This window comes from Ascaphus truei, chromosome 3 (assembly GCF_040206685.1).
Source record: "Ascaphus truei isolate aAscTru1 chromosome 3, aAscTru1.hap1, whole genome shotgun sequence".
Taxonomy (NCBI): domain Eukaryota; kingdom Metazoa; phylum Chordata; class Amphibia; order Anura; family Ascaphidae; genus Ascaphus; species Ascaphus truei.
The window spans coordinates 412,245,004-412,267,522 of NC_134485.1; the positions used below are offsets into that span (position 1 = coordinate 412,245,004).

General features: G+C 43.4%; 1 protein-coding gene across 9 annotated transcripts in view; it reads left to right on the forward strand.

The window, feature by feature from the left end:
- The window catches only part of GDPD4 (glycerophosphodiester phosphodiesterase domain containing 4), a 108,704-nt gene that overhangs the window by 63,002 nt on the left and 23,183 nt on the right, over window positions 1–22,519 (forward strand). For 8 of the 9 annotated variants that reach the window (XM_075592649.1, XM_075592643.1, XM_075592648.1 and 5 more), the window contains 8 exons: window positions 2,469–2,572; window positions 4,923–5,016; window positions 10,654–10,713; window positions 13,608–13,706; window positions 14,345–14,438; window positions 16,312–16,457; window positions 18,581–18,663; window positions 21,849–21,999. In XM_075592649.1, the coding sequence (XP_075448764.1) occupies window positions 2,490–2,572; window positions 4,923–5,016; window positions 10,654–10,713; window positions 13,608–13,706; window positions 14,345–14,438; window positions 16,312–16,457; window positions 18,581–18,663; window positions 21,849–21,999 (810 nt within the window). In that variant the 5' untranslated portion in view covers window positions 2,469–2,489. Of the gene's footprint in view, window positions 1–2,304; window positions 2,332–2,468; window positions 2,573–4,922; window positions 5,017–10,653; window positions 10,714–13,607; window positions 13,707–14,344; window positions 14,439–16,311; window positions 16,458–18,580; window positions 18,664–21,848; window positions 22,000–22,519 lie in introns of those variants that run through there. The other variant, XM_075592645.1, reaches the window with a different exon arrangement.

The window sequence follows — 22,519 nt, forward strand, 5'->3', positions numbered from 1 at the left end:
CAGTTCTCAGTGAAGTGCCAGTCCTGTGGCTAAGATAGGGACATTTTCTGGGGAGAAATAGGTATAAGAACTATCTCACCAATCTTGTCACAGGTGATCCTGGAAGGTATACACGCTAACCCGTCAGCTAGGCCTCTCAGATGAACAGCAGGAAGGCCAGGGTAAACTGACCCGGGAATGCTGCTGTCTTCCTCTTCGTCCCGCCCACCGGAGAGTACAGGAGCCCGACGTAGTTAGAACAGGCTAATAGCCCATGAGCGTGTAGCCCGACCTCATGGTTTCTTTCCCCACAGTGTTTCTGTTGAATGCGCCGCCAACAAGATTAAAGCTGCACGCTCCTTTCAACCTCCAAACAACCCCAGGCAGGGGAATCCTCTCACAGCTGATCGGCAATCACGTGATGACGTATGTCTCCCCTGCCGGAGAGCTGCGTCTCTTCTGCCGCGGAGCTGCTGTCTCCCCTGCCGGAGAGCTGCGTCTCTTCTGTCGCGGAGCTGCTGTCTCCCCTGCCGGAGAGCTGCGTCTCTTCTGCCGCAGAGCTGCTGTCTCCTCTGCGGAGAGCTGCATCTCTTCTGCCGCGGAGCTGCTGTCTCCTCTGCCGGAGAGCTGCATCTCTTCTGCCGCAGAGCTGCTGTCTCCTCTGCCAGAGAGCTGCATCTCTTCTGCCGCGGAGCTGCTGTCTCCTCTGCCGGAGAGCTGCGTCTCTTCTGTCGCGGAGCTGCTGTCTCCCCTGCCGGAGAGCTGCGTCTCTTCTGTCGGAGAGAGGATAGTGATGGAGAGTGAGTGTGGGAAAAGAAGGGGGAGAAGGTGAGTGAGAGGGAAGGGGGTGAGTGAGGAAGGTGAATGAGGGAGGGAGGGGGAGAAATTAAAAGAGAAGGGGAGACTGATAAATGGAGGCAGAGAGTGAGGGAAGTAGGGAAGATGCCAGTGGGAATAAGCTGGTGAGGAGGGGAGCGTTAGTGAGCTTCGCTGGACACAGACTTAATGTAGATTCTATATTACGTTTGCGATCCACAAAGCTTATCAAGTGGCCCTCCAGCCAAAATAAAAATCTCACCAAAACATGGAGTAGCCCATATAATCATTTAGACCATTGAGCATAAGTGACCCCAGTTTCACTATCCATCTACACTCCCTGTGTAATAGCAGCCTTACTAAATCGCCACCCCTAATTCCTAAGGAAACCGTATCCATTGCAAAGGCTCTTCAAACAGTTGAGTGAGAATCATGTTTAATTAAAAAGTGTTTTGCCGCAGAGGTAATGTTCTTTCCTGCAGCCAGAACTTGCTGTGCATTTTTTTTTTTTATATATATTTCTACAATGCTCTAAAATCCGAAATCTTAATTCTCTCGTCGTCATTCCAACATAAATCTCACTGCAGGAACAGGCTAGATGATATCCCAGTGGCTGAGATTTGCAGGTGAGAAACGGCCGGATCTGACATTTCTTTGTACCTGTTATGTCAGGGAATTCATTAGTGGATCTGATAAAATTACAAGCAGAGCAGCTGTTACAAATAATAAAAAAATAAATTAAACCCCTGTTTTTAGCGCACTGATGGAAAGTTATTAGATTCACTGGGGCGATCATTGCTGTGTACTAGCATATCAGCTCATTTAGGGGTACGTCTGCTGACGAGATTGATTTTTATCCCCTAGTTTCAAATCTGTGTCCATTATTAGGACATACCAGTGTTTCTGTAATATATATTTCAAAGTAGACAGTTATATGCCCCCCCAAAAAGTACTTTGTTGGTTAGAGGTGGGTTTGATTTTGGGTACCAGCAATGAGTCTCTTTCTGGCTCAACTTTGATTGAAGCCACGTTTAATAGTAACAGTACCCTCTCATCTGGAACCTAGGTTTCATCTCTTGAGCTCTAGTCCCAAATAATGAGGGAGTAGAGCAATTACATTTTAATCTGAGGAATTCCCAGACGGGAATGATGAGTGTCTTTGAGGTGACTGACAAGCTTAGATCTGCAAATATGAATCATATTAATTTGATGTAAGGGATGTGCACTAAATGCATGTAGGGCTGCATTGGTAGAGGTATCTTTCCTGTGGATATCTGTCTCAAAAAGTCATTATACTGTAATGCACCAAGGTAAGTTTTTTCTTTTGCTACGTGAGTGCTACCTCCACATATACACAAGAGAGCGAACACTATGCACTCAAGTGGCAATGGCCATTACTGATTGCGAGTGCATGTAGAATTACCCTCCCTGTTTTTCTTCCCTACTTAAGTCTCCTCTGGTCCGTGAGAGGGCGAGGAGTTGCGTGGAAAGGAAGCAGAAACATTTTATATGTGAACAACCGTTATGCCCCATACAGTATGTGTTTTTTTTTGTTTGTTTTTTTAATAATGAGGTTTTTATAAAAACCAAATAATTTGAAATGCCAAAGACCAGCGTAACAGCAAAATGCATTTCCTCACATGCATGTACAACTACGTTTTGCTATTTTTCAGAGGGAGTATGTATTCTTCATCATGCTGATTGGGGCATTTTGCCTTTCCTTGGTCTTCTTGTATTTCTGGAGTGGAGCGAAGAATGACTACAATGATTTTGACTGGTGAGTACTGACCTGGAGAATCTCTGCTGAAACTAGTCTACCGCTCAAATCTCTGCTGAAAGCCAGTCTACCACTCAAATCTCTGCTGAAAGCTAGTCTACCGCTCAAATCTCTGCTGAAAGCTAGTCTACTGCTCAAATCTCTGCTTAAAGCTAGTCTACTGCTCAATTCTCTGCTGAAAGCCAGTCTACTGTTCAAATCTCTGCTGAAAGCTAGTCTACTGCTCAAATCTCTGCTGAAAGCTAGTCTACTGCTCAAATCTCTGCTGAAAGCTAGTCTACTGCTCAAATCTCTGCGCGTAGAGCATGTCCTGCAAAAGGTATCATCCAAAATGACAAGCAATTATGTGCAATGGTGCAATAAGGAAAATGTGATTTCCAAAGCAATTTGCATCAGTGGGAAATAGCAAGATATGTGAAGCAAGATTACGATGCTCACAGAATAAGAGCGAGAACGGTCAGTATTTTAACTCAATGCTGTTGTTGAAGTGTTTGAAGAAATTGGTTAAACTGGGAGTGATATTTTTGTAGGGCAGAAGTTTATAGAGATAAAGCCAAGATACAGTAGACTTGGTTCGAATTTGTTTTGATGTAAGAAGTGATGGAAATTTCAGCACAAGTGATTGCATCCCTCATTTTGTCATGGAAATGACCAGGGCTGGAAAAATTCCACCTAGATTAACCAGTCCAGGAGAATTCCCCAGGCCACCACAGGTTATACATGATTTACCAGCCTACACTTAAGTAAAAGACATTCTAAGGGTCGTACTCTAAATAGTCCGATGCAGACATTCAGTCCATGTAACTCAGCAGGGATTTCTGGCAGAAAATGCCCTAAACCACTGCTTTGGACTATATCTAGAATTACCCACCAAGTGTTTTTATTAGGGGAGGGGATTGCCAGAAAAAAGGGGAGAAATAAAAACCACAGTACACTTTGAAGAAAGTATTATTTCTCTTTGAAACGTCTGCAGTAGAGGCAACTTGAAAACTCCATCAATAACTAGAAACAAAGTAAGCTTGCACTTTAGAGTGTGGTCTGCCCATGGATGTTCCTTCCATCATTAAACAACCACGACACAAACTAGCTACCCATTGCGTCCTTGATTGAAGTGCTGTAGTGCCGCCGAGTATTCTAAAACAAATCTGGGGCAATCACCAACAAGACCAAGGTACATGCTGGGTACATGCTGCAGCATTTCAGTGACATTTCTGCAGACAGACTAATGGCCCATCGGATTAACAACGCGGGTCCCTGGCAGTCCCATTCAAACTGAATGTTAAGAAAACATTTTACCCCAGAGATATTTGGATGCTATTTCTTTGTATGAATCACTGCACATCCAGCCCCAGGGAAAATATTGAAATATCATGATTTTCATATAAATAGAAAAGTCATGCAAAGAAAACTTTAGCCAAGTCACATGATTCCCTAGGCAAAATATAAAGATGCTGTACCCTTCTCCCCCCCCCCCCCCCTTACTGATATAAGTATCTCTATATACACACATGCATTTCCTATAATAATATACCTAATAAACGTGTCTGTCTGTCTGTCTGTCTGTAATGCTTCTATAACCTCATTAAACTCCCATAAAAAGCTCTGCGTGCACTCACCAGAACAGTTGTTGGGAATTGAATATAAAAAACATATTTATAATTAGATTTCGGGGTGAATTCCCCACTCTCCCATCGTCGGGCCGTGTTTTATTAATAACTTCAAGTCTTTCAATTAAATAAAAGGGGGGGTTACAACAGCCTCACAAGTTGACAGATTTTTTTTTTTTTCATGATATTTTACTTGCTTTAAGACATCTCTTCTTGCCCTTTCCAACGCTGGTTTATTTTTAAAGTCCAACGCTCCGTTTAGTAGATATAAGCGTTTGAACTATTAATCCGGAAGGCTAAAATGGAGCTCTCCCAGTGCCGTCTAACAGTTACCATGGTAACCTGAAAAGCCAGTGATTACTATCATGATTTTGAACACAGAAGAAATACTACTTTTTTTTTAACTTTCTGTTTGAAGAGGAATAAGCTTAGAGAAAGTAAAAGTATAGAGAGATTTGTATAATAAAAGTTTAGGGAGGCAAAATATTTTCCTTAAGTACTTCTAGTATATATTGTCCCTCTTAGGGGGTCATGTATTCCAAATAGACACAAAATAAGTTATGGTGAGTGAAAAAGTGACAAAAAGCCTCCACTGTACACTGCACTATATGCAATTATCTCTATGTAAAGAGATAATGGGGAAAGGCAGGCTGCAAACCTGTCTGAGATGTGTGCGCTCTTTTTATTTGCTGTATATCAAATGGTAATTTGATATATAACATTGTTACTTTTTTATTTTTTAGGTACACGTATGGAAGTCTGGGATATTGGTTTCTTTGGTCCATTTTAATTCTGGCAGTTGCGGCTGTTCTGTTCACATATATTGCAATATTATTGGTAAGTACATCCTCTTGCCTGTGCGGCAGGAAACGCGGCTGTACACGGTACTTGGCTTTTAAATATGAATTACCTGCAGTGACAATGTAAACAATTCGTGTTGTATTCCATAAGGGAGAAAGTAACATCTAGAGCAGGGGTGCGCAAACTTTTGGTGCTGCGTCCCTCTCCTTGCCCTCCCCCAGCGCGCGCGCGCGCCACCCCTTACCTTTGTGCCGGCATCAAATGATGCTGCGGGGGTCATGTGACGTCAAATGACGGCGTGTTGCCATGGCGACACGTCGCCCTAAGCCGGCGGAATCAAGGTGAGTTACAGAGGCCTCACGCGGACCCCCCGCATTTAATTTGAATGCCTTGGGGAAGAGCGTGGTGCCACTGTAACCAACGTGCCCCCCCCCCCAAAAAAAAAATCTCGCGCCCCCAGCATGAGTAACATGGGATATTATCACAGTACAAGTTTATTTTTTCCCCATCTGTATGATCTAACACGGTAGTTTTCAAAGTGGTATTCTAACAGCGCGCATTCTAACGCGCGCATTCTAACAGCGCGCATTCTAACAGCGCGCATTCTAACAGCGCGCATTCTAACGCGCGCATTCTAACAGCGCGCATTCTAACAGCGCGCATTCTAACAGCGCGCATTCTAACACGCGCATTCTAACACGCGCATTCTAACACGCGCATTCTAACACGCGCATTCTAACACGCGCATTCTAACACGCGCATTCTAACACGCGCATTCTAATACCGCGCATTCTAATACCGCGCATTCTAACACGCGCATTCTAATACCGCGCATTCTAACACGCGCATTCTAATACCGCGCATTCTAATACCGCGCATTCTAACACGCGCATTCTAATACCGCGCATTCTAACACGCGCATTCTAATACCGCGCATTCTAATACCGCGCATTCTAACACGCGCATTCTAATACCGCGCATTCTAACAGCGCGCATTCTAACAGCGCGCATTCTAACAGCGCGCATTCTAACAGCGCGCATTCTAACAGCGCGCATTCTAACAGCGCGCATTCTAACACGCGCATTCTAACACGCGCATTCTAACACGCGCATTCTAACACGCGCATTCTAACACGCGCATTCTAACACGCGCATTCTAATACCGCGCATTCTAATACCGCGCATTCTAATACCGCGCATTCTAACACGCGCATTCTAATACCGCGCATTCTAACAGCGCGCATTCTAATACCGCGCATTCTAATACCGCGCATTCTAACAGCGAGCATTCTAACAGCGAGCATTCTAACAGCGAGCATTCTAACAGCGAGCATTCTAACAGCGAGCATTCTAACAGCGAGCATTCTAACAGCGCGCATTCTAACACCGCGCATTCTAGCACGCGCATTCTAACACCGCGCATTCGCGCATTCTAACACTGCACATTCTAACACCACGCATTCACGCATTCTAACACTGCGCATTCTAACTTTGCGCATTCTAACACCGCACATTCTAACACCGCACATTCTAACACCGCACGAGTCTCAACTCTGAGGACTGATTCCCAGGAAGTTTACCTACCGCCCCTTCCCCCCACCCCCTTTTCCAGTCGGATAATCAAAGTAACCTCCAGGTTAGTCTGTCTCACAGGGGCTTAAAGAATGCTTCAAGGTCATCTTGGCATGACTTAGATTGTAAGCTCTTCGGGGCAGCGACTCCTTTTCCTATTGTGACTTTTATGTCTGAAGCACTTATTCCCATTACAGATGTAGCAAGACTTAGTTTCCCGTGGTCACAGGGACACTAAGTATAAATCCCCGGCACTTTATTTGCGTTTTGTGGACACCGAAATAGAGTTTAGCGGCGGTCGTAGTACTCTGCAGTAATGCTAGGCGGGGCTAGTGTGTGTAACCCGTCCCTTATTCCAATTCATAGGATATCCCATTCATTTCAATGTAACCCACCCCTTATTCCCATAAAAGCTTCAGATGACAGTATGATATTTTGTTTATTAAGAGAACAGTAAATGGCAGTTATATTATAATGTCACGTGTGCTGTGAAGCGCTATGTACATGGATTGTGCTATATAAATAAAGACATACATACATACAGGATTATGCTGCTTTGTATTGGATGACCCAGAACAGCGGTGCACAAACTGGGGGGGCGCGAGACTGCCTGCGGGGGGGGCCACGCGGTTTACAGAGGCCCCGCGCGCTTCCCGAAGGGGGAGCTGCAGGGCCTCTGTCAACCTTACTTACCTTGGCTCCGGCGGCTCCCCTGACCGAGAAGGCCAGTTTATTTATTTCTTTAATTTTACCTGCAGATTGAAAGGTACATTTTCTCTGGAAATTGGGGAGTCCCAATTGCATGGGGAATTGAATCTTTATAAAGAAGCCAGGTGGGACGTCTCGTTTAGGAATGTATCGTGACGCTGTGGAACTCTAGCCTACCTATACTATGTACCTTAATCTTCATACCCATCAGTGCTTACTTCTTTTTTTAGACAAACTAACATATATAACTCCCCAGGGTTTAAAGCTCGCCCCGCCCCACTTTCCAATTAGCCGTTTTTATCATGTTCCTGTGTATCACAGACCCAGTACGGTTTTTCTCTCTCCAGCAGAAAATAGAGGTGCACGAGAATTGTGCCAGGTAGTGTTAGGACCTGCAGATTGGGCATGCCGTGAAGTTGCTGCAGGCTTATATTGCTTCGGCCAAAGGGTTTAACTAACAGTCAGGCCTGCACAACTCCAGTCCTCGAGGGCCGCAAACAGCTCAGGTTTTCAGGATATCCCTACTTCACCACAGCTGGCTCAATTAGTGGCTCAGTATGACTGATTAGCCACTAATTGAGCCACCTGTGGTGAAGTAGGGCTATCCTGAAAACCTGGCCTGTTTGCGGCCCTCGAGGACTGGAGTTGTGCAGGCCTGAACTAAATGACCCTTACTCATGAGCAGATTCGCACTGAAGTATTGTACTATATGTTGTGTCATTTTGTATATTGCTCTGGGCCTTTCTGTTTTTGAACATATACAACTCCTACATAATTTAAATCATTACAAAATAAACGCAGCAGCTCCCCCCGTCCCCCATCTCATAAAAAAAAAAAAGTAAGCTTTTATTATATGTTTTACTGAATCAGGACCGTGAGATTCCCTAAAGCTGATCCATGCTGTTAGTTCGGAGCTCCCCGCTCCCCCCCAGTGCCCAAGGTATTTTCCTTTTTATGTGGTGGCGTTTGTGGCGCATTTTTGGAGATTTTTGGCAGCCGGCTAAGCCTCACTCGCACGGACCAATACGGAGCCACAGTTTTTTTTTTTTTTTTTAGAGCATGCCACTGTGGTTTCCTATTGGAAGACCCCAGCAGCCATCTTTGATTTTTGCTATGGTTTTACCAATACAGAGAAAGGTAAATGTCTTGGAAACCAAGGTCTCCCCTGAGTTAGGAACAGTGCGGTTTAGCTCTATTAGCCCACCGTTTCCGATTTTATCAAAACGAACATTCCCAAAATGGGTTGAATTTCTGCTTTAAAAAACGATTGGAACATATTTTCCATTTCCAATAACATGTTTATTCAATCCCTGTCAGCCTTCTGCAGAACACTGAAACAGGTTGAAAGCCACTGGTAGAATGTAAGTTTGCCAAACCCATACTCCGGTATTGTATTGTATGTCTTTATTTATATAGCGCCATTAATGTACATAGCGCTTCACAGTAGTAATACATGTGGTAATCGAATAAATAACAGATAATATAAATAACAGATCATGGGAATAAGTGCTTTATACAAACATAACATTAAGGAAGAGGAGTCCCTGCCCCGAGGAGCTTACAATCTAATTGGTAGGTTGGGAGAACGTACAGAGACAGGAGGAGGGAGTTCTGGTAAGTGCGTCTGCAGGGGGCCAAGCTTTATGTATCATGTGTTCATAATATCCACAGTGCTATTCATATGCTTCTTTAAGCAAGTGTGTCTTAAGTTGGGTCTTAAAGGTGGATAGAGAGGGTGCTAGTCGGGTACTGAGGGGAAGGGCATTCCAGAGGTGTGAGGCAGTCAGTGAAAAAGGTTTAAGGCGGGAGAGGGCTTTAGATAAAAATTACATCTTTATTATGTATATCTTTATTATGTATATAACCTATATAATCGTGGAGCTCACATAATATCAATGGGGTATTTGAGCCAGAAACGGCCCGATCAGCCACTTTGGAGGATATAGTATGAGGTCCTTAGTGACATTTTATGTTTTTGAGAGAACAAATGGTGCTCAACAATGAGGCAGAATTTTGTATTGCCCTTTATATATCGTTGTGTTTATTGCACTGAATCACTGTCCCATGTGAATTGCTCTTGTATCAGGACATGTCCATGCAATCTCCTTAATTTGCATGTAATGCAAAATCTGAAAACTGTGTTCTAATAACATGTCAACCACTCTCCAACGCTGGGAACTTTTCACCTGGACATTTTGTCTTTATCGTAGTGTAAATTACCTTGCCTTCGACCAGATTGTATTCCTGTGTTGCTTTAACCTTTTTAAGTTGAGTTGACCAGTAAATATACACAAAAATAGATGACATGACCCGGCGCTAATAATTAGCGCCGGGTCATGTCATCTATTTTGTGTATATTTAATTAGTTAGAAATAATAGAGATGTCTCAATAGATCACCAGGCTGCTTAGTTTAGTTAGTGCACAGCACTGTAGTATTAGTATTAGGTTTAGCGCTTTAAACAGTAATTTGTATTCTAAATCTGAGTTGACCAGTAGACTTAAGAAATAATTCTTTGTAATTATTTATTTTTTGCTAGCTTGAAAGGGATATAAAATACAGGACCCTGATGAGTCATCCTTGGTGGTCAGGATTCCCTCGTGTTTGTGACCGGTCACCTTTTAAGTACAGGAACCAGGAGACCTTGTGTGATCTGTTAGGTGATTGTCAGTCTGCTTTCATTGTCCATGTTTGTGTAGAAGGACAATAATATTTCCAATATTTAAAATAATCCAGAGAGAGTAATTGATGGAAAGTAAATGCAACATTAGAGTGATGTCATTTAATAGTCTCCGGTAAGAGAGATATATATATATATATATATATATATATAGATAGATAGATATATATATATCTCTATCATCTATATATTTTTAGAAAATGTATATATATATATATATATATTATATATATATATATATATATATATATATATATATATATATATATATTTATACATCATCTATATTTTTGGAAAATAATATATGTAGAGAACACCTAAAAATCCAGTGATAGACACACAGCAGGCTGAAAACTGCCTGTGCATAAAATGCAAGTTCTAAGCGTAAGGGCTGGTTCTAGATCTGGCCGATCGACCAAAAAAGTCCAGAAATTCCCGATTGGCTTCAATGGGGAATTTCGGCCGGAAACAAGCCCATTGTCTGCTTTTGCACTTCTAGAATATGTCTCTAAATTGATCGCTTTCCGTGTGCAATTCTGAAAATATATCACATTTGCTAGGGGAATGGTGACATCCGCTCAGGATAGCGTGAGCCATCCTTAAATTGTACTTGGTACTTAATTTGTCGAGAGAACCAGGTCCTTTTTTTTGCAATTTTGATGGAGATTTGCTGTTTGATAGTACGATGTAATGTCTGTGTGGTTTATTTTTTAGGTTTTAGCAGTATGTCTGCTCTCCGAAGGTCAGCAGTTACACCTGCACTGGAGTCACAAGGTAAGACAAGAAATGTCAATGCAAAACTCACTATTGGCTCCTTTCTTTATTCTGGAGGGTCCTTTGCAGTGCACACCAGGTCCAATATTTAGCTAGTGGGTTAAAACAGCAATGCAAGTTTAATATTTATTTATTTTTATTATAGGTTTATAGCACTGGGTCTCTGAACTGTGTTTATTTCAGCCCCGGGGACCCCCTGCTTCTAGAGATACTTCGCTCCGCAGGGCTGCAGGTATCTCTGTGGAGTTTAAATGTCCTGGTTTACGTCTGCCAATAAGAAGCCGCACCGGATGATGTCACGGCTTCCTATTGGCCTGCGTGACGTGGGACACTTAAATGCCGCCATTTTGTTTGGCACACTAGTTCTCTGGCTGCAGAGATACCGGCACCCAGGGCCGGCTGGGATGTTCGCAGGGCTTGGACTCCTGCAGGGGCCTCTTACCTGCGGCATCTCCTTCTCGGCATCCTGTCATCATGGCACGGCGACGCCAAATGGTTTGGAGTTACCATGACAATGGGTACGTGACGTCCTGACGCAACGTATCGTCACGGCGCCTCGTCGTGGCGTCACGTTGTCATGGCAAACCGCCTCAATTTGACGACGCATCGCCATGATGAGGGATCCTGCAGGAAGAAATGCCGCTGGGGAAGGCAAGAGAATTGGAGACCCCGGCTTTCCATTTAATTGCTGTGGGGCCTCTGTAACGGTGGGCTCGGTGCGACTGCACCGACGGCATTGCCATTGAGCACACCCTATGGAGGTAAGTATCTCCGGAAGCAGGGGGTCCCTGGAACTGAAATTAACACCGTTCAGCTCTGAGGACCTCCTGCTTCATTCCTGTAATAAAAAATAAATAAAACAATAAATGAAACCTGTATTGCTGCTTTAATTAAAGTGCAAGCACAGAGAGAGGTGCCGAACCCTTTAAGAGTTTATTAATCAGGATGAAAAAAAAAGAAAGAAATGCATTATATGACCAAATCAAAATGATAAAAATGCCGTTCGCATTGACCATATACCCTCAAGCAATTTCCAGGTGGGATGAAGCGTTAAATCCGTAGCTGGCATCGTGCTTGCCCATTTGGCTTTATTCTAGCCGACTTTTCTCTGTGTTAGAGTAGAGCGGATTCTGTGGGGTGATGGGTTAGTGGTTATAGACACCCAGGTGATTTGAACGGCGCTTGAACACACTTGAATGAGTTAAATGAAAATAATTTTATTCACCAATCAGTGTGGAAATCACATATATTCTAGTGCTCACACAAATAGTGAAAATTGGAAAAATAACAACGTGTTAGGTAATAGATACCATCTCAACCTCGGATGGGAATTGCAATTACAGAAAGAAATCCCCGGCGCTTATACCTGAGAGAATGCAATCAGTGATAAACCACTTCATGGAATAAAAGTCCAGCACAAATGTCCACAAGTTGGTTTCAATTGAAAATGCTGCCAATCCTGGATTTTGATACTTAGAAATCCTCTTAGTGGAAGAAGTTCATCCTAGTGCAAAGCATACAAGAAGAAAAAAACACACCATAGTGTAGCATGTGATTGTCCAACCAATGATGCTCAGTAGAATATAACAATGCCTACTTACAAGAAACAGTTGTGCTGTGTTCGGCTGATAGAAACTGTGCTTTAGCCCACGTCTCTCGCTGCTCCACGACCCCTACTCGTTGCCAACTCTTGCGTTCCGTCGCTGCACTCCCACACACTGCACCGATAAATCTCCCCCGAAAAAAAACAGAGGAGGAAGATCGTGCAAATCTACAGGGCTTTAATTAAAAATGACAATATACAGAGATACACTTACATTGTATCTCAGTTACAAATGTGACACTGTTGCCGTCTGCTACGTGTGCCAGCAGAGTCTCAGTTACAAGCTGTGACTTGCCGCGCGTGCACCCTCGCAGCCCCGATCACAGATCCTTGAGCGTGCGCCGATGACGTCCCTCTAAAGCTCGCTCCACACTCCCTGACGGACAACGTGAATTAGGCTCCTCCCTTGATGGGAATTGTTTTGGATTCCCTTTAGAATGCAGACTTGTCCGGGATTCAGAGGGAGCATAAGTATTGGGATCACCCCAAAAAAGAAAGGAACAAATATACAAACTTGGAAGGAATGGGGTTTGGCTCTGTCAGAGTGCCTACTTACAGTGTGGTCAAAGGATATGTGCAGGGAAAATAGTATCCGGATGTCTGGATCAGGGTGTATTGTTGGTAGTAGATCTCAGGGGAAAAGGAGAAACAGAGTGTGCAGACCAATATAAAATGTATCTTTAAAATAGATGGACAACACATATGTACTCACATTGTGTACATATACCATGGACACATAAATGGTGTTGGGTGCCTGAGGTCGTCTCTCACCGTGGAGGTGGTATATCGCGCCAATTCTCTCCTCACAGTTCTGTAGCTGGTTGACCCTCCGGTTTGTCACGTCACTTACGGTCGGATCAACGTCACATCCGGTCTTTCGGTTCCTGTGAGGGGGAAATATGTTGGCTGGACACAGCGGAATCCTAAAGAAGAGTCAACATCCATATCCAATATGGTCTAAGGCTTTACCTCAGGTTGTGCAACCTTTTGCTGGCCTAACATTGTATACATTCAGTAAAGCTTTTGAGAAAATGTCGTTTTTCATATAACCTCTAAACATATGTACTGTACTAATTACATAAGTGTAGAACGTTCTTGTGAACAATTAAAAGATATCACAGCCTACAAAATAATGTCTTTTTCGTGTGTCCGTGAAGCTATTCCACGTGTGCACGGCGATACGTAGGGAATACGGGTGGGCAGCAGCGGGCATTCGTTGGGTATTTCTATGCTGTAAATACTCGGGCTGCTTGTGCAGACTCTTTTCTAACAAGGATGTATCCCTTCACAGATCGGGATGCTGGCTGTCCTATTATTCTCTACAGCTGCCCTGGCCGTCCTGTCTAATTTATGGGGGGCTGAGTGGGCCGTAGTTCTCCTTTCATTTCAGGTATTGTTTGGCTTCTCATTCTTTATGCAGCACCCTTCTTTAATGTCTCTCAGACCATCTCAGACCTGTCTGGGACGTGTGAGTGTGCTCACAAGCGGGATTTGTATTTGTTGTTCCCTGTATGGCGGAGGGTTCCTGACACTTTTTTTTTACTCGCCACAATTTATTTTGTGCCTAATAAGAGCATTGTGTACCTGCAACATTTTAAGTTAACTATAACAGAGCTCAGTGGATATACATTGTTAGAGGGAACACCTCTCTTGTATATCTTTAGCACTAACGTCCGTTATAGTGACGCAAGGGCTGGTAACGCATCGTTACTGAGCTTTGAAGATCTCCGTCAGCGATTAACAAGACGTTGACGTCTCCTTAAGTCCTTCACTGACGTCAATGGGTAGATCCTCAGTCACGTAAGAATCTAGACAAAGAAAGTAAAGACTTTCCTAAGCATTTGGGAGACCGTGTATCGAAGTCTCCCAACTGCAAAAGTGGAGCAAAAAAAAAACTGCACCAAACTTATGAAGCAAAATACATTGACGCAATACAAAAATTATGCAATTTTCTCCAATTTTGCTGCTAGTTCCCTTGGTACATACGCGCCGCAGTCTTTTAACACCCATCTTCCATCCCTTTGCTAGGTCACAGCTCCATATCTGCACATCGGTGCAATAGCAGCAGTGACTCTTCTATCCTGGCCAGCGGCACTGTACTTTGTCAGAATCAACTCCAGAGGTAAGGTCGGGAAAACACTTGTATTGATCATTTTACTGGGGGGGGAGGGGAGTTTGTGCTGCATTTGCTTTCCTGCACTCTTCCAGTTCCTTCCAATACCAACTGTGGTGTAAGCCAAGGATGTTGTTGTAGGATTCTGGGTAAATGTGTGTTCATTCTGCAGCAGTGATGCGATTGGTAGAGGTAGAAGTCGGCAAATAGGTTCATAAGACGAAGTCCTTCAAAACCATGTTTTTGTGGAAAGGAAGAAATCAAGGCCGTGTTAAAATATTCAACATTCTGGGGGGGTTTAGGTTGTTTTTGCTTCCAAACCATATCTCGGTCATCGAGTGGACAAGGCAGCCATCATTTTTTGGAGAAAAAAAAATAAAAGCTGAAATTGCTGACTTCAATAAAATACTCTCCTGGGATGAGGGGAATAAGCCATGAAAAGTTTCCCCCCCAGTTTGTATCGCCTGTTTGTTGGGGGTGTCCGGCAGATTCATATGACACATTTTCAGTGCAAATCATTTGGGCATTAAAATCCAGGTGACATCCTTAATGAGGAATCGAACACCTGAACATTTTATGTTGTCATTTGTGTTTCCATACGGCCAGATTCATATCATGGAAGTCAGGCAAATTCTGCACTTGCGTTGTGGGCAACCGCACTACACTCGCCTCGTTGCACTTTTCGGTGCTTCCTAATTCTGTGTCCAAAACAAGCCCCTATCATGTTACAAGAAGAGAGACTTGGCAACTAGGGTCAGGAGCATTGACCTTGAGATCTTGGTTTCATAGCTGACGACTAGCAAATCACCTTAGTTCTTTGTGCTTCTTATCAAAATATTAATGTATTTACGTTTTTGCCGCAAGAATAGTCGTCAAAGCATTGCTCTGTAACACATTTGCAAGCACGTTTTGCAGCGACGGGTAGAAGCGGCATTTTATTGTGCCCGCCTACAGCAGACAGAGCTGGAGGTTGATTATGTTTATCATGGAGCACATTGGGTTACGTAGTATGCAGTCGTTAAGGAGATCCCTCCTAAAAACATGTCTCCAAGTACATGGTCCCATGTAATTATAACTTAGTATTTGTCTTACAATAGCTTACAGCATACAAGCTTTAAAGATTGAATTGCTTGAGAATGAGTAAAGACCTGAAGGTGAGGTGGGAAAGAATGTTATGGGAGGGGGGCAGGGAGAGAAGGGGTGGGGGAAAGGGGAGGGGGGGAACAGGGAGAGAGGGGGTGGAGGGACAGGGAGAGAGGGGGTGGAGGGACAGGGAGAGAGGGAGTGGAGGGACAGGGAGAGGGGGGTGGGGGAACAGGGAGAGAATAAGGGGCAATGTTAAAACAAAAGGTACAGTAAAGTGGCTGCATGTCGTTGTAGGATGGAGTATAGCTCAGGGTGGAATATAGTCCAGCCTGACAGCTGATACCATTTAGGTTTGGCAGTGTGGATGTTAGGGGGTGTTAGCGTGAGTTTCCAGCCGCACAGCAGGACCCAATTGGGTTGGAGGGGAGGAGGTGCTTGTAGGCAGCGGGCTCTCGGTGTTGATGAGATTGTGGTGTTATTGACAGTGAGGTAGTACTGTAGCTAAAGTTTGGGTGTAAAAGCGGCACTGGAAGGGGTAGAGTATTCATTCTGTTTTGGGCATCTCAAGCGTCAGATAATAGTGGGACATCCAGGAGGAAATCGTAGGGAACCATATAAGCTTCTGTTATGAAATGAGTTCTTGGGGAACTTGCAGTATTTAAAGGTATGGACAGCGTGGTTGAGTCATAGAACAAATATAAAAACAATGCAATGAACCTTTGCTGCAATCCTGTTTTTTTATTGGTGTGTGAGAGTATATTATCACTCGCATGCTCCTTCTCTTTTCTCACTCTAGTTTCTCAGGTGATGATATTAAGCCCTTACCTTGCTACATTGCTCTTTCTGTACTTGATACCACTGGGGATGTATTCACCGTGCATCAGAGAGGAAGGGACGCTTGGGCCCAAGCCATCTCTAATTGGTCACAGAGGAGCACCAAAGGTAAATAATATGCGGCGAGCCATATTGATTAGAAGTATACAAAATGTTTTAATAGCACACTTTAACTTGTTGGGAATAGTTTGTAAACACATTTTTTTTAAATCACTAAATATAGTAATTGATATACAGTCATCCCGAAGTGAAGCGATCAGATGTCATTGTGACCATGTCATGGCCCTTTAGGGACGATCTGGATTAAATCTGCACTCGCTCTTTGATTAAAATAAAATTATAAATGAGAAAGTAAAGGTGCGGTGATCCTGCGTTTGTCAGCGATCTTCGCGGCACCGTTGCAGTCTTTCACTATACAAATGTAGCCAGACTCTCTGTCCCCGGCGCCGCGGCCGAAGAAGCAAAAGTCTGCGGCGCCAGAGATGGGGGATTTGCCGCGATCACGCTGAGGGTGGTCCATGCTTCCGGATGCGAACCCCTTCCTCCCCCTTAGTCTTAATTCTCCGGTGCCGAGATCACCGCGCTCACATGACAAGGTTAGCTACATCTGTTTGTAACCAAAACCCCAAAGATAAGGAGACATTTAATATGAGAAATAAAGAAAACCTGGCGCCAAATGTTCGTATGGAAAGTCCTGCGATCTTCAAAGAATCGGCATAAAAGCCGAATACTTTGTGGTAGAACACATTTATGTGAAGTCTCACTTTCATATGTTGGCCAATTAACTGGACTACTACAATCTGCCTCTATATCACCAACGTTGTGGCTCCTGTAAAGCTTGTCCTCTGATCAACACCTCCAAAGATTTCCAAAATTGGAACAATTCCAAGAGGTTCCATATCCAGAAATGTATCAACGGGCCGGCTCCGAACCTAACGCCCGGGTCCTCCAATCAGAGCTCTCCCCGCCGCGCTCCTCGCCCTCTCTGTACGGCCGCCTCGCACACTGCAGTCTGTGTCCCGCGCACTGACACTGTTTAGCGAGACAGGGGCGTGTCCCGCACGTGCTCACAGGACTTTCCATACGAACATTTGGCGCCAGGTTTTCTTTATTTCTTATGTGGTTTCTGTTTGTACTAGACAGTAGGTACTAGGCAGCCTACCTTTATTTAAAGGATATTGTTTATTATTTGTTTTTTACACTTTAGCGCTATAGTCACATTTTATTTTGTTTAGACATTTAATATGAGTTATTTTATAGAATTGGGAATCTAAAGATGGCATTTGTATCTCTTTTTTTTTTATTGTCACTTTCACATTTAGACACAAATGCCTAATTCCAAAAAATCTACAGAAAATCCCAATATCCAATTAATGTTCCTCTTTAGAACTTGGCATGTCCCCTATAACTGCAGTAAATAATGCTACAGAGATTCCAAAGTTGCAGAGATCAGGGCTGTGTTATATTTATTAAACCCTTTCATGTCAGAGTTCAGCAACGCATTGCTCTGAAGCGTTGTAAATTGTAAAACGCCTGCTATGTCTTCAGAGGCAGAGTAAGAGGCAGTAAGGCAGATCTCCCTAATGGCCCCACATATGCTCAGAAGGCAATAGTCTCATAATAACGGTCAGCAGAAAGGATGACCGACGGCATCACAATTTGACCAGGATATTATACCTATTATTCCTGTCTTGAGTCTATTTGGTAGAGGAGCAGTGAGAGACACAGCTGCTCCATTGGTATGAAATATTATGCACCTTTTATTAGACTAAAGATACTGATTGGAATGCTATAGTTCAGGGGTGGCTAACTGCAGTCTTCTAGGGCCACTAACAAGCCAGGTATTAAGGATATCTCTGCTTCAGCACAGGTGGCTTAATCAGTGGAACAGTCATTCTAACTGAAGCAGGGATATCCTTAAAATCTAGTGGCCCTTTCGCGCTGGAGTTGGCCACTCCTGCCATAGTTGTTGTCTTCTAACACAAGCTCTCATATTTGGGTATAGTAGGTATCAGAGTGGCTTAGAATGTTACAGTATTTCTTCATATTGAAATCATTGGAAGCTTTTAAACGATATCCTTTCAGTGTTAGGATTTTGTTGCACATTTCAGAACGCAGGGAGAGACGTGAAGGCCTGAGTTGATGTTTCAAGGCATGAATAGTAACATGACATCCAATGCTTATTGAAGTATAGACATCTCCCCCCCCCATCCCTTCTCATCTTACTGCAGTTGGCACCAGAAAATACCAAGATGTCATTTGAGAAAACCATAGAGCATGGCGGAGACGGCCTAGAAACTGACGTCACAATGAGGTAAAGCGACTAGACGTGCCCGATAATCTGGGTCCTTTGTCGTACGGTTTTCCATCACACAAAATGAAGGGTTTATGACAACGTAGCTGGCCGGAGGGAGCTTGATACAGCATATCGGATCTATAAAGATAAGCATTTTAGAGGCTCACTTTTTTTTAATCAAGGAGTCTTCGTGGCATCGATTGCAGATGGTGTAGGGTTCATCAGCAAATGTGGAGATGGGATAGTATCCAATACAGGCATACCCCGGTTTAAGGACACTCACTTTAAGTACACTCACGAGTAAGTACATATCGCTCAATAGGAAAACGGCAGCTCGCGCATGCGCCTGTCAGCATGTCCTGAACAGCAATACCGACTCCCTACCTGTACCGAAGCGGGGAGACTATAGAGCCTTTTACACATGTGTTATTTACATCAGTTATGCACGTATATGACGATTGCAGTGCAGTACATGCATTGATAAGTAGGAAAAAGGTAGTGCTTCACTTTAAGTACATTTTCGCTTTACATACATGCTCCGGTCCCATTGCGTATGTTAATGCGGGGTATGCCTGTAATGAATGAATACACACTGCAGCCCAGACCAGTCAAGATGGAGTAACCACATGTATTCATGCTCCAGTATCTAAAGCACGATATTAAAGAAAGGTAGCTGATTTAGGGGTATAGGTTTAGATCGAACATTTTGTGGTAGGTTATCATGCCTCAAAAGCAAATACATTTTTTTCAAACGATATCTTCCCACGTATAATGTGGGTGCTTATGGACAGGCTTATACTGTAACTGTGCAACCTAGTAATCTCCAGTTTACTTCAAGTATTTTCTCATAGTACAAAACTGATTTATTTAAAAAAAAAAAACACATGTAGGATTTTGCTTGAACTGCAGCTTTGAAAGCTGTCAAATTGAGAAACTAGGTCACCTAAGTTGAAACAGCACAACAGCAAACAGACTGTACTGTGTATACTGCTTGTGCGGGGCACAAGGAAGAGGCACGGACAGGTAGAGAAAATACAGTAACAAATTCCGAGCTGTAAGGATCAGCTCAAAGGTACGAAGATTTTTTGTTTAAGAAACGGGCAAATATAAATAATTCTAATTGCGAGGCAAGGCGGGAAGTCCCCGGAGATTTGGGCATCATTAAAGATTCTCTGTGGGAGACCGTTCTAATCAGCGTGATCCTTTTATTCATATTGTGGCTGTTGGTCTGTGAATGTACATATTGTGCATAACCGGAAAATATCACTCGCCTTCTAGCTCACTCATAAAAGAGATCCGGTTCTATGTATCGAGAGCAGGGGTGGTCAACTCCTCCAGTCAGCAAGGGCCACCAACGGGCCAGGTTTTAAGGATATCCCTGCTTCAGCACAGGTGATACAGTCAATGAGTGAGCCACTGATTGAGCCACCTGGGCAGAAGCTGGGACATCCTGAAACCCTGACCTGTTGGTAGCCCTTGTGGACTGGAGTTGGCCCAGCCCTGATCAAGAGGTACGTGCGCGCTTACACGGGGGCGTAAAAAAATGGCTTCTTTCTTTCTGAAACGCAGCAGATTTCTGAAGTCTATTTCTACCGCTATAGAATTTGGCGCCCGGTGCTCTAGTGTTTTGTGCTAAAAACAGACTTATGCCACCCTTAAAGTACGGAGAAAACCAACGCAGAAAACCGCCACCAGAAGAAACGCAAGTCGCACGTTCCTTAATGCACAGACCTGCGCCAATATGTGAACGTGACCCCGCCCTAACCCCTCCCACTTCCATTCTAAATCCCTCTTCTCCGGCAGACACAAACATACTAGAAATGGATGCAACTTAGATTAATACATAGGCGCGGCCTGGCGTAGGTATATTTCAGTGCGAGCTGCGGAAAATAACGACTCTGCTAAGGAATTTGCCCTTTGATGCATAGAGCCCGAAATATCCCAACAAGCTATCCCCAGAGGACAATCTCCATAATATATCTAAAAAGCACAATATATTTTACTGTTCACTTGATGAGAAGATAATCTGTTCATTGGGCAATAAACATTTATACATCTGGGTGTTGGATAGATGGCAATGCAAAGCTTCTTAAGTATTCTGTCTTGAACAAAACCCTGGGGGAGCTTATGTAAAAATAGAATTGTCTGGGTGTGGATTTCTGTATACATAAATACAGCTCAACCCCCTTATAACGCTGTGCTTGGGGTCCAAAGAATCACATTGTGCTATAAGCGGATCACGTTAGAAATAATGTACAATTGTATGTATTGTACAATAAAGTATTTAAGATACCAATAATCGTGTTGTAAAGTATTCATAAATACGAAAATTGGGAGCCACGCTTGCATTGCGTTATAAGCGGATTCGCGCTGTAGCGGATTGCGTTATAACGGGGTTGAGCTGTATATCTTTTAATTTGGAGGTTTTTATTGTCTTCAACCACCTGTAATTCTTTTTCATTTTTTTTTTTAAATATCTAATTGATTAGTAGGTATACAATGGGCTCCTTCAGGGTCTGCTTCTTAAGCCCTGAAATGAATGACAGAATTGAATTATATTTCTCACGGAACTACAGTATTTACATATATTCGGCCCTCACAATCTCATGCCGGGGACAGGACTGCATTGTGACAGAGCAGTCTACATGAAAAAGAAGGGAGAGGCTGTTTTTATGTAAAACAGTGGCAGATTGAACCCTGCCACCGAGACTGACAAGTTTAAGGATGTAGCAATAAAGGAGGGAGAGGGCGTAGATGGTATGATACCTTGTATTGGACCAACAAGTTGTTGATATGTTACAAGCTTTCCCATCTCATCTGTAACCCTGATGGAAGGACCCCGAGAGGTTAGAAAGCTTGTAACATATCAACTACTTGTTGCTCCAATAAAAGGCATCATACCCCTTACTCTCCCTCTCCCTCCTTTGTTACTACCTGAAAGAAAGGACCAACGCGGTTACCCACCTTCTATGCCTTCATTAGAAGTTTAAGGATTCCATTTGACAGGCTCTTGTACAGAGATGAATGAAGGGACTTAATAATAGCGCTGTTTGTGTTGCTTTGCATTGTAGACTGCACCCATGACAACAATTGACCCTTAGTGACACATTTTGTCTTTCGCTTCTTGAAAGTCGGAGAACCTTGATGTAAGTGATGGATACCAGGTAAAATGAATGGTGTTTTTTGTTGTACTCCGTTTGTAGTTTTGATGGCGTTCCGTTTCTCATGCACGACAGCACTTTAACAAGGACAACCGACATACAACAGGTCCTTCCCAACTGGACCACAGAGAATGCAGCAATGTTAAACTGGGAGATGCTGGAGAAACTAAACGCTGGGAAATGGTTCACTGAGGTACTACTATTCCTATTTATTTATTTGATGCCAACACCTTTTAAACGCCGTGGAAAGACAGATTAATCTATCAGCTAACAATCAGATATGATTGAATAGTATACTGCGCAAGGAATTAATTTATCTGACCTTGACAATTACTTTAATGTTATCTTGATATTGATCAATTCCCATTTAGTGTGTGTGTATTATTAAATAGAACCTTGCTTTGATATCTAAATAGGGTGACAGCAGAGAGTCTAACGCTGAACCTTTAAAGAAACCACATATGGATATTGAAATAGCTCATGACGGTACCCAGCAAAGTCGTCATTATTTCACATGGCTCTAGGAGTATTGTACAGTGTGCTCATGTTACTAGATGCGGATTGCATATAATTTGTCTATCACAAACTGAAACCCTGTTGAGTTTGGCCTGCAATAGCGCTGATCGGGTGCTATCACGCAGAAAGCCCCATTGAAGTCAACGGCACCTTAACGTGTGATGGTGCTGGATCAACACTATCACAGCTTGTAGAAC